At 37.1% G+C, this 17,084-nt stretch overlaps 1 protein-coding gene across 2 annotated transcripts in view; it reads left to right on the forward strand.

Moving 5' to 3' along the window:
- Positions 1-1,204: 1,204 nt before the first annotated feature.
- Positions 1,205-17,084, forward strand: part of Tsen34 (tRNA splicing endonuclease subunit 34) — a 64,985-nt gene continuing 49,105 nt past the window's right edge. Inside the window, exons 1-2 of one of the 2 annotated variants that reach the window (XM_090384687.1) lie at positions 1,205-1,262; positions 9,395-9,532. In XM_090384687.1, coding sequence (XP_090240813.1) covers positions 9,433-9,532 — 100 coding nt within the window. In that variant the 5' untranslated portion in view covers positions 1,205-1,262; positions 9,395-9,432. Of the gene's footprint in view, positions 1,263-1,359; positions 1,472-9,394; positions 9,533-17,084 lie in introns of those variants that run through there. The other variant, XM_090384686.1, reaches the window with a different exon arrangement.

Raw genomic sequence — 17,084 nt, forward strand, 5'->3', positions numbered from 1 at the left:
TTGCGTGGTACGTCCGAAAACTCTCCAATGCTTCTCAACTCCATTCAAAAGAGGAAAGTTGGGTTAATTAATGACTCTTCTCTAACAGAGTCTCTCCACTATGTCTCATAGACGTTCTGTTTCTGCTGCATGCCGTTTTTGTAGATAATTCCGTGACTTTGTTCTTCTGAATTGGCTTCTATAATTCCCTCTCACTCTTTCAGAGCAGTCCGAAACTAGCTGAAGAACGTGCTTCAGCTAGTCAAAATCCTTTTACTGTGGAACTTAAACTCACAGAACCAAGTATTAGCATTAGCAAAGGCATATGATGCAAGAAAGGAAGCTTATATAGCATCAGCCAAAAAAAAAAAAAAAAAAAAAAAACCCTTCTCATTTCACCCATCCACTCGCTCCAAATGTTTGTCTAGTTCTGACTTAAAGATATTTAAGCTATCAACTACTACAACGACAGATGGAAGTTTGTTCCAGCAATCAAGTTTTCTTCTTCCTCATTTATTCATTCAACATCAGTTTTCTGGAATAAATTTTCTTCATAAGTATTTCCTGAAAATTACAAACTATTGAAGTTTCAAGTATAATATCATCTTTATCTTCTAATTTCACCTTCTCAACCTCCATCCATGCACTGTCCTATGCAGTTTAAATTCTAATACCTCTCATGTTTGGAGTTTTCATTTAAAAAATTACTTAAATGTTTATAATACAATTAATATGTTATTTCTATATATTCAAAGCCGGATATCCAGGTCACAACGCCGAACGTCTGAAATATGTGGAGTATTTCCTATGACTAAATTTTCCTCTGAATCCGATTCGCTTAGCTCTGATTATGTGGTCTGAACACAGAGAAGATATGTTACTACTCTGTGGATCTGAATTAAGAGAGTAAGTGTCGCTGCTTGTAATAAAAAAAAATAATAAAATAAAGAAAGAAAGAAAGAAAAAAAAAAAAGGGGGATATACAGTACAGTATTTCAATTTCACACCTGATTAATCATATCACTACATTGAACAGAAACACAGCTTTTTTACAAAATTATGTTTGTTTCCTTATTTATTATTTTATTTTCATTTTAAAAATTTGGACATTTCTCGTAGTTTTTTTTTTTTTTTTTTTTTTTTTAACGGCTGTCCTAAATGTATCCTTTTGAAAAAAGAGGGTTTAATTAAATTGCACACATAAATCGTCTCACTACAATGAAGAGAAATAGAAGAAAAATGGAAGAGAAATAAAAGAAAAAACAATTGAAGAAGAAACAAAAGTATTTTATTATTTTTTTATTTAAATTTTAAAAATTTGAACATTTGTGGTTTTAGTTTTTTTTTTTTTTTTAAACCTTTGTCTGGTGCCAGTTCATAGTTACAAGGCGACTTAACGTTAGTATGGTGTGATCTGTTTTAGCATTTTGTAATTTAATAATGATGAAAGTATGCGTTGTAAATGGGAAGCCACTCATTTGGAATGTTGATGGTAAGTAAATGACTTTCAGGAGAATATACACTAGAACTAATGAGATTTTCAAAGGGATCTAAGCACGTGTTGGCAAAGAATTTTCAGCTCCAGCAAACGGATACATTTTTGCCGTTTTATTGGTCTAATTAATTGTCATATTAAATTTTAGCTTTATAGTCCTTGTCACGCTCTTAGTTTATTAGCATTAGTAGAGGCATACGATTCAAGAATTTGGTTGATGCTGGATCATCAACCAAAAAAAAAAAAAAAAAAAAACCCTCCGATTTCCCTTCCATTCGTTCCAAATGCCTGTCCAACTCAGCCTTAAATTTATTTAGCAGGGATAAGGAGGTGATTATTCCCTTGTATAAGGCAATGGTCAGGCCACACCTAGAGTACTGTATACAGGTCTGGAGGCCTCATTTCAAGAAGGATGTAGAGCTGCTGGAACGAGTACAGAGAAGGGCAACAAGATTAGTGAATGGAACAAAGGGGTGCTCTTACGAAGAAAGGCTTAAGTTTTGCAAATTACAGTGTCTGGAGACTAGGCACCAGCGAGGTGATCTGATAGAGGTGTATAAAGCCTTGAATGGTTTGAGCATGCTCAATGCCGATGGGATTCTTCCTTTAGCTCAGAATAATCACCTGAGAGGGCATAAATTCAAATTGAGGAAAGACAGATGTAGGATAGACGTGCGGAAATTTGCCTTTAGCCAGCAGGTGGTTGGTTGGTGGAACAGACTTCCATCCCTTGTAGTGGAGGTTGATAGCCTAAATAAGTTTAAGGCTCAGCTGGACAGGTATTTTGAACGAACAGAGGGATGAAGTGGAAGTGGGTTTTTTTTTTTTTTTTTTGGCTGATGCTGCATAAGCTTGCTTTCTTGCATCAAATGCCTCTACTAATGCTAAAAGATGGAAGCCTGTTCCACCATTCAACTACTTGCTGGCTAAAGGCAAATTTCTGCACATCTATTCTACAACTATCTTTCCTCAATTTGAAACTGTGCCCCCTCAGATTCTTAGTCTGAGCAAGAGGAAGAAACCCATCAGCATTCAGCTTACTCAACCCATTCAAGGCCTTGCACACCTCAATCAGATCACCTCGCAGGTGCCTACTCTCCAAGCGCTGCAATTTGCAGAACTTAAGCCTTTCTTGGTAAGAGCATCCCTTTGTTCCCCCCCCCCACCAATCTTGTTGCCCTTCATTCTACTTGTTGACTTGGTGCATTATGGCCTTAGCTGCCAATGTGCCATTAAAAACCAAATCAAATCATTCTACTCGTTCTAGCAACTCTACATCCTTCCTAAAATGAGGCCTCCAGACCTGTACAGAGTACTCTAGGTATGGCCTGACGATTGCCTTGTATAATGGGATAATCACCTCCCTGTCCCTGCTAGCAAAATTCCTATATATCATTGACAAGACTCAATGACCTGCCCTGGCAGACGGTCTGCACTGCTCAGCGAACTTCATATTTGACTGCACAATTACGACCAAGTCTTTTTCACTTTCCACTTCCCTGCGTGTAATACCACCCAGTTGGTATGCTTCTCTTCGGTTATTGCTACCCATATGCAGTACTTTGTATTTGTCAATGTTAAACTCCAGTTGCCACTTCTCAGTCCATTTTCCCAACTTATCTAGATCCAGTTGGAGTAGCATACTGTCATTACTATCGTTAACAACCTTGCCAACCTTTGTATCATCTGCAAACTTGGACATTAAACTTGATATACCTTCATCAATATTATTGATAAATATGCAAAACAACAATGGGCCCAACACTGAACCCTGGGGAACTCCACTAATATTTGTCCACGAAGAGCAGTGTTCATTGATTACCACTCTCTGTTGTGTCCCACTCAACCATCCCTTTATCCATTGTAGCAGCTTACCCTTGATGCCATACCTCTCCAATTTGTGCAGCAGTCTTCCATGTGCAACAGTATCAAAAGCTTTCCTGAAATCCAAGTATATGACATCAAAATTATTTTTGGCATTCAGTTCCTTTGTGACCACATCATAGTAACCAATCATATTGGTCAGACAAGACCTCCCTTTGACAAACCCATGCTGTGTCTTAACTATTACTGCAGTCTTGTCTAGGTGATCCTGCAATGCTTCTTTAACCAGTGATTCCATTATTTTCCCTGGAACACAAGTTAAATTAACAGGTCTGTAGTTACTTATGTCACATTTTGAACCTCCTTTATGAATTGGTGATACCTTTGCACACCTCCAATCCATGGGGACCTCCCTTGACTCCAAGGAAGGTCTCATAATTATGAGATAATGCGAGCTTCATTATGAGAAATCTTTTGATTTCTCATAATCTGCCTTTGCCTGCCTAACCTTTTTTTTGACTTCATTACAGACTAGTTTATACCTGCCATAGGCTTCTGTGTCACCTGATACTTTATATGCATCCCATACATTCTTCTCTGCCAGTAGCCTCATTAATTCATCTGACATCCATTTAGTCCTAAACCTTGAACAGTATTTCTTAGTTGGAATGAAAAACCTAGTAGCCTCCAAAATTAAGTCCCTGAAGGCTTCCCATTTATAATTCGCTGTTGGTAACATCATCAGTTGATTCCAATGTACAGAATTTAAAAACTGTCTGAGACCTCTGTAGTCACCTTTGCAAAAGCAAAAGCCCTTCCCTTTAGTCTTGATGGTAGTTACATCTTTAAATAATTCCCACATCAATACATTGTGATTACTGTCACCCAGTGGTTCCTTTATCAGCAGGTTTCTTTATAATGCATGAAGAATCACTACTGATAATCAGATCAAGAGTGTTACTCCCTCTGGTTGTCTCTTGAACATATTGCTGTAGAAAACAGTCATCCAATAAATCCACAAAAGTCTTTCTAGTGTGCGAGTGCCAACCCACAAGTTCCTGAGCAAGTTAAAATTAGCATGGCATATGATGCAAGGACAAGAAAGCAAACTTCTATAGCATCAGCCAAAAAAAAAAAAAAAAAACCACCCTTCTCACACTCCCAGGGGCTCACATCTGGTGAGTATGGGCACACACCCAGGGTCTTGAGCTGGATATCATCATTCTTCTCTTTCTTGGTAATTCCCTTCTACTTTTCTCTCTCTCTGGGTAATTCAGATTTTTTTTTTTTTTTTTTTTGCCTGGTGCAGCATAAGCCTCAACCTAATAATAATAATAATAATTTCACCCATCCATTCACTCCAAACGTTTGTGTGGTTCTGCCTTCAACTTATTTCAGTTGCTGTCCTCCACTACAACAGATGGAATCGTGTTCCAACTATCAACCACCCGCCAGCCAAAGGCAAATTTCCGCACATCTATTCTACAATTGTCTTTTTTTTTTTTTTTTTTCAAAATTGAGGAAATTTTGAGGAAAAAATTCATAAATTAAAATTTTTGAATTTATGGCCCCTCAGTTGAGTAAACTGAGCAAGAGGAAGATTCCCATTAGCATTCACTTGTTCAATCTATTCAAGGCCTTATACACCTCAATTAGATCAACTTGCAGGTGCCAGATTACCTGGAAACTGCAATTTGTAGAACTTAAGAATCCTTGGTAACACCAATCCTTTGTTCCACTCACCAATCTCATTGCCCTTCTCTGTACTTGTCCCAGCAGCTCTATATCTTTCCTAAAATGAGGCCTCCAGACCTGTATACAGTACTCAAGGTGTGGACTGAGCAGTATAGACAGGTTTAAGTGGTCCAATCTGATTCATCCCTTTCCTTCTAGAGTTTACATATGTAAAAACTCTTTGCTGTTTTCCTTTACATCCTTTGCCAAAGATTTTTCATAATTTGCCTTTGCTTGCCTAACCTCCTTTGCGACTTGGTTACAGACCTGCTTATATCTGCCATAGGCTTCTGTCTGTATTTTGAATTTAAAGAGGGATTTTGTAGGTTACTAAATATACGAAGAACCTATGGGGAGTACAGTTTGTACAGAAAGAATTGACAGGATAGGAAGGCTGAAAGGGTTATGCTTTTAGTTAAGAAACAAATAAAATCTAAGAAAGTGTATCCAGTTCATCAGTTTGGTGTGACAGAAGCACTGGGAAAGCAAAAATGACAATAAGTCTGTTATAGGCCTAATGACACTGATGTACAATGAACAGTTGCACAGAAAAATAGAGTGGGCCAGTAAATCAGAATTATTATTATTATTATTAGCCATATGGTGCAAGGAAGCCTGAGGCTTATGCCACACCAGCCAAAAAAAAATTCCCGAGACCCCCAGAGAGAGAAAGAGAAGTAAGAGTCACCAAGAAAGAAAAGAATGATGATATCCAGCTCAGGCTGTTGGGTGTGCCAAGCCCATACTCACCAGATGTGAGCCTCTGGGAATGTCTTATAATGGGAGACTTGAACTTTCCGGATAGACTGGAACTTGTGGATTGGTCACTCGCATACTAAAAAGACTTTTGTGGATTTTATTGGATGATTGTTTTTTACAGCAACATTTTTGAGAATCAACCAGAGGGAGTTATACCCGTGATCTGATTATCAGCAGATTATTCATGGATTAATAATTTGCAGATAAAAGACACAGTGCACTGACGTGGGATTTACTTAAAGACTTAACTACCATCAGGGGTAAAGGGAAGGGATTTTGCTTTTGTAAAGTGACTACAGTGGTCTCAGACAGTTTTTAAATTTTATACAGAGAATTTGTCAGCTGTCAAGTGGGACCAACTGATGATGTTACTAACAGCAAATTCTAAATGGGAAGCATTCAGGAAATTAATCTTGGAAACTACTAGGCTTTTCATACCAACTAAAAAATACTGTTCAAGGTTTAGGCCTAAATGGAGGTCAGATGAACTAATAACACGTGGCAGAGAAAAAAAAAAATGCATATAAACTATCAGGTGACACAGAAGCCTATGGTAGATAGAATAGGAAAGCTGGAGTGGTTACGTTGCTAGTAAATAAACACAAAAATCTAAGGAAGTGCATCCATTTCATATAGATGGATAGTGCAATATTGAGTCAGTTTCGGGTGGACGTAAGCTAGGCTGTTTGTTTGTTTGTTATTTGTTTTTTAGGAGCATTAGCAACTAAGGCCATATTGCTCCAGGGATATACGGTCATTCCCTGACCTTTCCGCATCCTTCGTATTTGGTCGGCATAGGCTTGAACCCCGGTCTAATCAAGAAGCACGTGCTACGCACTGGTGCTCCTGCCCACCTGGCTACGGAGGTGCCAGCTAGGCTGTAATCAAGTCACAAAAGAGGTTAGGCAAGCGAAAGCAGTTTATGAGAAATCTTTGGCAAAGGATGCAAAGAAAAACAGCAAAGACTACTTATCTTATATAAACTCTAGTAGGAAGGGGATGAATCACGTTGGTCCACTGGATATTAGTGGTTCAACTGCTGATGATCCTGCTCAGACAGCTGATAAACTGAATGAGTATTTTGCATCTACATTCGCATGAGGAAATCTGTAGGGAAGTGGAGGACAGAAGCTTGTTAAACACTAATAGGAAGTTAAATGATTTTGTAATAACTGAGAGCAAAGTGGAGGAGAAATTGTTGAAGTTACGATTAAGAATGGCACCTAGTGTGGATGGGATCTATGTAGTTATGTTAAAGGAGGCAGCAAAGGAACTAAGCAAACCCTTAGCCACAATTGTGAGAGCTTCCTTGGGCTCAGGGGAGGACCCCATGGACTGGAAGTGTGCAAATGTAACACCAATTCACAAAGGGGGTTCAAAAGGTGACACAAGTAACTACAGACCTGTTGGTTTAATTTGTGTTCTGGAGAAAATAATGGAATCACTGGTTAAAGAAGCATTGCAGGATTATCTAGACAAGACTTCAGTAATAGTTAAGACACAGCATGGGTTTGTTAAAGGGAGGTCTTGTCTGACCAATTTGATTGGATACTATGATGTGGTCACAAAGGAACCAAAAATAATTATGTATGGCAGTATGGCATTAAGGGCAGGTTGCTGCTATGGATAAATGGATGGGAGATAACCAAGTGAGTGGGAGACAACAAAGATTGGTAATCAGTGGATGCTCTTCGTGGACAAATGTTATTAGTGGAGTTCCACAGGGTTCAGTGTTGGGCCCATTGTTGTTTTGTATGTTTATCAATGATATTGATGAAGGTATATCGGGTTTAATGTCCAAGTTTGCAGATGATGCAAAGGTTGGCAGGGTTGTTAACAACAGTAAAGACAGTATGCTACTCCAACTGGATCTAGATAAGTTGGGAAAATGGGTTGAGAAGTGGCAACTGAAGTTTAACATTGACAAATGCAAAGTACTGCATATGGGTAGCAATAACCAAACAGAAACGTACTACACTCAGGGAAGTGGAAAGTGAAAATGACCTGGTGGTAATTGTGCAGTCGAATATCAAGTTTGCTGAGCAGTGCAGGTCATGGAGTCTTGTCAATGATATATAGGAATTTTGCTAGCAGGGACAGGGAGGTGATGATCCCGTTATACAAGGCAATGGTCAGGCCACACCTAGAGTACTGTGTACAGGTCTGGAGGCCTCATTTTAGGAAGCATGTAGAGTTGCTAGAACTAGTACAAAGAAGGGCAACAAGATTGTGAGGGGAACAAAAGGGTGTTCTTACCAAGAAAGGCTTATGTTCTGCAAATTGCAGCACCTGGAGATTAGGCACCTGCGGGGTGATCTGACTGAGGTGTATAAGGCTTTGAATGGGTTGAGCAAGCGGAATGCTGATGGGATTCTTCCCCTTGCTCAAATTAAGAAACTGAGGATGCACAGATTCAAATTGAGGAAAGACAGTTTAGAATAGATGTGCGGAATTTTGCCTTTAGCTAGCAGGTAGTTGAATGGTGGAACAGGCTTCTATCTTTGTTGTGGAAGTTAATAGCCTGAATACATTTAAGGCTGAGCTTGACAGGCATTTGGAACGAATGAACGGGTGAAATGGGAGTGTTTTTTGTTTTTTTTTGTTTTTTTGGTTGATGCTGCATAAGCTTGCTTTCTTGCATCTACTAATGCTAATATCAAGGTTGCACTCTATTTCACATTATATTAAAGCCCTTTAAGCAGAATATTTTTTTCATTATGCTTAAAATGTGGCTGAATTTTGCATTAAAAGCAAGCTCTAATACAGCTTTATATTATATTTATATTACAACAGTTTACCCTTGAAAATCCTCTTCTTATTTACAGATTTTAAAGATTTTAAAGCATATATTGTATCATTTTAAAAGAGCCAGTTATCTTGTTCAGTTGATAGTGTTGATATTCACTGAAATATGCTCCTTTGAACTGCCCAGCCATTAGTTATACCTCTCTAAACTCCAAAAAAAAATTAAAATCCAACACTCCTCGGTTGTGTTGGATTTTAAATTATATGCTTTAAAATGATACAATATATGCTTTAAAATCAGGCAACTTCAGTCCCTGAGGTTGCCTGATTTTAAAGCATATATTGTATCATTTTAAAAGAGCCAGTTATCTTGAAAATCATTGACATATGGTTGGGTCCTAAATTAGTCCATCTTTTTACATGTTTTTTCTCATTTGATCCCAACTGATAATGTCCTACATAGTTCAAAAAGCATTTTGAACTTTTAACTTCAAAAGTTTTAACTTTTGAAAAGAGGCGTGTACCATTTCTAATTGGGATGTTTCCGTTCTTGAATTGTATTTTCAATCTATCTTTTATATTTTAGTTTTCTAACTTCATTGTAAAAAAACTGCAGTAAAAGGCACTGAGTTTCCATACATATATGTGAAGTCTTAATGATTTATGCTATTTATTAATTAGTTTTATTCAGTGAAACTAAAAACATTTTGCTTTAAAAATATTTTGAAAGATGCACTCGGTAATATTTAGCAATTAATTAGAGTCCCTTTAATTGTTCTTTTGTAAATCTTGTTTGTAAAATAATGGTACTGTGTTGAAGTATTAATGATGGTCCTAAATAAATGCCATTTTCTTTAGATATATTTGAGCTTCGAACAAAACACCATATCGTTGGAATGTTGATAGGCTCCCTTCCAAGAAAACCATACCAGGCAACGTTTTTAGGTCTGCCTCTCCAGCTAATGCCTGAAGAAGCTACACTTTTATCTGAGAAAGGTAAATATATATTTTGATGCATATTGTCCTGTTTATAATTAATTTGATATATATTAATATGGCTTGATTCCTTATATAGTAGAGCAATATGAGTTGTTATTAATGGCCAGTGCTCCTCATGGATTGATATTATTATTGGAGTTCCTGAGGATTTGGTATTAGGATCGGTTGGTCGGCTGTTGTAGTGTTTTAATCGCATCAGCAACTTAGCCCTGTTGCAGCATATAATATATCTGTAAATTGTATGTGTTCTGTGCCTCGATTTGCTGTTTGCTGAATGAAAAACCTGAGATTCCTGAGGAAAAAGCCATGCTTCTCTCACCTGAGACTGGTTAACTCAGCGACATTGTGAAAAATGCCCATAAAAATTCCTCACGTCATTGATAGGATTCAAACTTGGGTCTTTTCCACTCAGTGTGGGAGGATGACAATTCTACAAACTGTGCTACCAAGTTTGAATGTGAGGGTGGTATGGGGCTCCTTACTGTTTTTATTATTTATTAATATTGATAAAGGCATATCAAGTTTAGTGTAAGTTTACTGATAATACAAAGATGGGTCGGCTAGTTAATGACATTATTCAAAGTATGCTACTTCAATGGGACCTGGATAAATTAGGCAGATCAGCTGAAAAGTGGCAACTAAGGTTTAACATTGATAAATGAAAGCTGTTGCATATAGGTCTGGAAACCTCATTTTAGGAAGAATGTGAATCTGTTGGAATTGGTGCAGAGAAGAGCTACAAGATTAGTCAGGGACACAATAGGAGCTCTTAAGAGAGAGACTTGAATCCTGTAAATTGCTGCATTGAAAAATTAGGCACCTTTGAGGACTCCTGATTGAAGCGTTTAAGGTTTTGACATTATTAGTAGTGGTATATAATGCAAGAAAGCAAGTTTTTACAGTTTTTCATTGAAAAAACACTTAACTTGGTTGTGTTAAGTTGGTTGGAGAAGAAAGAAGGATATAACAGTAACATTAAAACATACATTTTTCATAAGTAATATTAATTTAATCTGCAACACAAGTTGGTTGGTGGAACAGACTTCCATCCCTTGTTGTGGAAGTTGATAGCCTAAATAAATTTAAGGCTCAGCTGGACAGGTATTTCAAACGAACGGAGGGGTGAAGTGGAAGTTTTTTTTTTTTTTTTTTTTGGCTGATTCTGCATAAGCTTGCTTTCTTGCATCATATGCCTCTACTAATGCTAATGTTAACTTGAAAAATTTAAAACAATTTGAAGCACTTTTGTAAAAATGTTTGAGAGCTGTATGAATAGTTTTGCAACAGAAACTCAGTTACACTTCTGTAACATTTAATTTTATAGTATTACTTACAGTAGAATCCCAATTATCTGGATCATGATTCTTAATTTTTAGATTGTCCAGCTTTACTATTATTACTTTTTCCTAATAACCAACAGCAGTTGCAGAAACACTGAAAGGTGAATTCAGGAAATTTTAGCCCTATACAATGATTTCTTAAATATTTAGGGAAGAAACTGGTGGGAGGAGAAATTTTCCTTGACATATTGTCAGTTAAAAGTGGATATAGTTTTAGAGAATAAAAAAAACAAAAAACAAGAGAATGAAAATAAACTACTCTCTGCTCCTTCTCCTCTCACAAAATTCCAATGGTTTAATGACAATCTCAAACAGGAATAACTATTTAAACTGAATCTACTTTCTAGAGGTTAGAATTTTTGGAGATATATGTAAAGGATGCCAAGGAAACAATATTTATGATATGTTTACTCCAAGAAAGGTTAGAAGTTAGATTAATCCAAGTAAGGAAATATGTTTCTGTTTAGAAATCTGGTTATCAAAGATAAACAAGTGTGAATCAGACTATTTTTGGAGTACATGAGATATGATCAGGCTTTAGAAAAGATTAACATTACTCATGTTCCCATCCACCACTGGAAAATGAGGGATTAACAACGTTTAAGGAGCTAACAGAAGACAAACGTTTATGTAAGGCAAGTAATTCAATAACGTAAGTAAACACTTTGCTGTAAATAAAACAACATGCAGATTAAATTAATATTACTTATGCAAAATGTACGTTTTAATGTTACTGTTATATCCTTCTTTCTTCTCTAAATCACCCCACCCATATTTCCAAATGTTTGTGACACCCAAGCAATAGCTATTCAGTGTTCTGCACCAAATTCAAACAAATCTACATTCTGTCATGCCCTTTAATTCCATTCTTTGAAATTTTTCAGATAGTAATTTCAAACCAAGTATATATCCCTGATACGGGAAACCAGGAGCAGCTGGTTCCCCCTGGGAGGTATCTATCAGTGTTTATTAAGAAATTTGTTTTTTGGCACAAACAAAAATTTTTTTTTATATATCCTTCTTGGTAGACATGATCAATCTCGTATTATATCAAAACCATGGTATAATGATGGTACACCGAAGCTGCACTCTATTTAAAATGGATTTTATTCGCAAATGAGATAAAACTCTGCAATTAGATAAGCATGAATTAAAGTGACAAGGTTACCAGAATAAAAAGATACTATTACTATACAGGGTGATTCACTACCAGTGCGACAAACTTGCAGGAGGTGTAGGGGACACAAAGACAAATCGGAATCACATAGCATTGCAGGGTCCAAAATGCCTTCGTCATGCGGTAGAGGACGTTGAACGGGAGGTCGCGTGAACAGCGATCCCACTGGAAGTCAGCATTTGTGAACCGTTTCTGTTGAAGAAACCAAGTAGCAAAAGTCCTCCGGAGTGGATAATCTGCAGGCTCCAATGATTGGACGCGTTGCAGATGGTATGAACTCATTTGGTTTGTTGACAGTATCCTCCATACAGTGGATTGGGAAATACTCAATCGTTGGCTTATTGCTCGAGTACTCTTACTCGGATTGCCTTCTGCAAAACATAGGACATTCTCCTCATTGTCTGGCGTCCTCGTCGTTCGCTCTCGATTCATGGTACCTCTTGTGAAACAACCAGTCTCACGTAACCTTCTGTGCACACGTGCGAAAATCGTATGATGAGGAGCACACCTGTGCGGGAAACGTTCCTGGTACAAGCGCAGAGTGGCATGCCCGTTACAGTCCGCAGCTCCGTACGCGAGATGCATGTCGGCCAGTTCAACGTTTGAATACTCGTCCATCCTACTGCCTCGGGAACCGGTTCGCAAATGCTGACTTCCAGCGGGATCGCTATTCACGCGACCTCCCGTTCAACGTCCTCTACCGCATGACGAAGGCATTTCGGACCCTGCAATGCTATGTGATTCCGATTCGTCTTTGTGCCCCCTACACCTCCTGCAAGTTTGTCGCACTGGTAGTGAATCACCCTGTATAATGTTATTTAGCAGTATAAAATATTTATGCTTTTAGCTTATAAGTTGGTTATATTTCTTAATATGTAAAATCTAGAAATATTATAAAATTCACAATTTTTCAGCATATATGAAAAAGTCTGTTGCATATACGCAAAAGTATTTTATCACCGGTTTTTTCAAAGTTAACAATGCAGTGTTTAACTATATTGTCTGCTGTCTTTAATCAACACTAACAATTACATCACAATTTCAGCTGTACTTAAATATTAATAGTTAATCCAATAATTTTTGGTCCATGTTCAAAAGTTTTTATACCAATTTATAATGAAAAATTAATGAATTACAAAATGTAAAAGGAGATTATTCAAAAATATTCAATTCATTGTGTAATTTAATAAATATGTATAAATTAAACTAGTGTATCTTTTTAAACAACATGTTTTGGCAAAAATATCCTATATATTTTAGCAATGATATACAGTAATCAATTAAGTATTCCCCACATAATTGGTTTTAGTAATAATAATATAAAATAACATAATAATATAAAACTGTATAATAAATACCACATAATAAAAATATCTTTAATAGCAAACTCTGAATGCTTCCATTATTTCCTTCATGTATTATTAATATTAAAGAAATGTATATAGTTGCATATTTTACACTCACTACCAAATATCAATTAAAAAAAAAGTCACAAAACATCAGCAAAAAAATAAAACATTACACACATAACCTGTCTATCACTTTAATTCTTCCTTAAATTTATTCAAAGTACCCACTTCCACAGTGTATGGAAGGTTTGATCCAACAATAAATTATTTTGGCTGAAAGAAAAATTTTGCATGTCTGTCCTACAACCATCCATTTCTGATTTAAATTGTTTTCCCCTTAAATTATGTATCCCTTTATGTGTCGTCCAAGAAAGAGTAAGGAGGCAATCAGTCCATTAAATGATTTTTATTTTATGTTATTTTATTTTGGCTGATTCTGTATATGCTTGCTTCTTTGCAATTTCTTACCACTACTAATACAGTGGAATCTTTGATTATCTATGCCTTGATCAACTGCATTTGATTATTTGTGATTTTGCTGCTGCTTTTTATTTATTTATTATTTTATTTTTATTATTTATTATTATTTTCTTTTGCATCAACAGCATCATTATTTAATTTCAGTTTTTTCTTGGAAGTATGTGGCGTGCCGTAAAAGGTGAAACAATGGAGATTACAGTATATACTTCTATCTATGAAATAAATATACACTTGCCCACCATCTGTGAGCTACTTTTTCCTAAATCATGCAATTATTATTTTTTTTATTTATTTTATTATTATTATTTTTTTTTTGTTGTTGAAGTGGCACTAAAGTGTCATACTGTATTCTGCTGTATATGGATCTTTTCAGTATAAAATTTAGATCAAACATAAATGTCTTTATATTTACAAAAAATTAGAACCACTATATGTGCAGATAGTTTCACCATCAAAAAACAAAAGCTAATATTAAATTTTATATATTCTATTATTTAAAAAAATGTAAAATTAAGTTATATATATAGACAAATTCCTCTTGTAGGTAACCTATTTGTAGTATCTAATTTAATTTCCTATTTCCATACAGTTGGTACCTTCTCTGTGAATAAGTTGATCATGGTTTATTTTTGTAATTGATTATATATACCTATGTCACACTGTATCAGCTGTTTATGTAAGTTGTGAATTTCCTCTGAATAAATTGTATTTTTTGACCAGCATCATTCTCCCCATCACTATCACAGATAATTAAGGTGCCACAGAGCTTGATAGTTCCTGAATAATTTTATATTGTTTATAAACAATCAGGTATTAGGCTGTCTGATTAACTTCTCTTTTATAGACAATTTGCCAGAAGGGCTTGTGTATTTTCTTTATAAACAGCTTATATTTTATTAGCATTAGCATTAGTAGAGGCATTTGATGCAAGAAAGCAAGCTTATGCAGCATCAGCCAAAAAAAAAAAAAAAAAACCCACTTCCACTTCACCCCTCTGTTCGTTCAAAATACCTGTCCAGCTGAGCCTTAAACTTATTTAGGCTATCAACCTCCCCCACAACAAGGGATGGAAGTCTGTTCCACCAACCAACCACCCGCTGGCTAAAGGCAAATTTCCGCACGTCTATCCTACATCTGTCTTTCCTCAATTTGAATTTATGCCCTCTCAGGTGATTTTTCTGAGCTAGAGGAAGAATCCCATCAGCATTGAGCATGCTTAAACCATTCAAGGCTTTATACACCTCTATCAGATCACCTCGCTGGTGCCTAGTCTCCAGACACTGTAATTTGCAAAACTTAAGCCTTTCTTCGTAAGAGCACCCCTTTGTTCCATTCACTAATCTTGTTGCCCTTCTCTGTACTCGTTCCAGCAGCTCTACATCCTTCTTGAAATGAGGCCTCCAGACCTGTATACAGTACTCTAGGTGTGGCCTGACCATTGCCTTATACAATGGAATAATCACCTCCTTATCCCTGCTGGAAAAATTCCTGTATATCATTGACAATACTCCATGAGCTACTCTTGCAGCCCGTCTGCACTGCTCAGAGAACTTCATATCTGCCTGCACAACCACCCCCAAGTCCCTTTCATTCTCTACCACTGTCAGTGTAGTACCACAGAGTTGATACGTTGCTCTGGGGTTGCTGTTTCCCATGTGTAGTACTTTACATTTGTCAATGTTAAACTTCATTTGCCACCTCTCAGCCCATCTGCTCAACCTTTCCAGATCCTGTTGCAGCAGCATAGTGTCAGTAGTGTCCTTGACAACCCTGCCAACCTTTGTATCGTCTGCAAACTTAGACATTAAGCTTGACAGGAGTCTGCTGACGAGGCTACTAGTGACGGTCGTGTTCCAAGCCACTAAGTGGATTTTTCTTATTTATTGATTTGAAATTATTGTTTTTCTAAAACTTTTGATTTAAATTTAGTAGTATAACATTATTTTGTGATTTTTTGATTAATTTGGTGTATTTATTCTTTACTCGGCCTTGTAAAAGTATCGGTAAGGGTTTCCACGTGTTCGTAACTACCGCTACCGTTATTAACTTTCCCGCCATTGTGATACCGTACTAGATATACCGTAGGTTATATACCGTACTAGATAGCGTTAGTTGAACTTCGTTAGCAGTTAAATTGTACGTTTAAATAAATACATATAACGACTTAGATTACAAACGTAATATAATTAATAACATAACATAATTAATTAATAAATTAATAGAATCATGACTCAGACCAGAGCAGCAAAGCAAAAGGCTCAAGCTAATGGAAGTGCTGTGGCTCAGAGCAGAACTGAGGGGGGCAGTTGTCCTCTGACTCACAGCCTTATAAAATGCACTGTTTGCTTGATGTTTGCAGAGCAATCGGGTACGGGACATGATACTGCCAAGGGGGATGTCTTTGTGTGTGCGCGATGCAAGGAGTGTATCGATATCAGGCAACAACTCGGCGTTCTTTTGGGCCTATATGAGAGCTTGAAGGACAGGGTGGATGCCCTCGAAGAAACTAAATTGAGGGGCCCATCAAGCTCTCAGCTGCCCACATCAACGCCAGAGCTTGCACTTGGGCATCGCGTGACACAGAGACAACCCCCAAGGCAGAATGCGCTGGTCCCGAAGGAACTAGTAGTTGTTGGTGACTCTATTGTCAGGGAAACGGGGAACATGCTTTGTAAAAAAGATAGGTGGAACAGGACCAGGGTATGTCTGCCAGGGGCAAAGGTTGATGACGTTGTAGAGCGAATATCATCTTTTAAGGGCACAAAAGGTGATATAGTTGTACACGTTGGCACTAATAATATTAAGAGTAGGAGACCGGCAGAATCACTTAACAAGTACAGGTCACTGTTGAACAAAAGTCGAGAATTAGGGTTGAATTTGAAAGTGTCTGCAATTCTGCCCAGACACGATAGGAGGGAGTATATGATGAGAGCCTTGTCGATCAATTCGGCCCTGGAAAGATTGTGCAAGGCTCAAGGGGTAGAATTTTTTTCAGCCTGGACTGTACTTGTTAACAGGAGAGATTGCTTCTACAGGGATGGGATACACTTAAATAGAAAGGGTGCAAGAATATTTGCTGATGCTATCGAGGCAGTGTTAGGTGGGCCGGAAAACTGCTAGCTTGGGGGGAGACAAAGACCAATAGATTGACAGTAGCCACTGGCAGAGGTGAAAGAGATTCTTGCACTGCTTCTATTAGAATG

Source organism: Mastigoproctus giganteus, chromosome 11, assembly GCF_048544385.1.
Source record: "Mastigoproctus giganteus isolate SK-2022 chromosome 11, ASM4854438v1, whole genome shotgun sequence".
NCBI lineage: Eukaryota > Metazoa > Arthropoda > Arachnida > Uropygi > Thelyphonidae > Mastigoproctus > Mastigoproctus giganteus.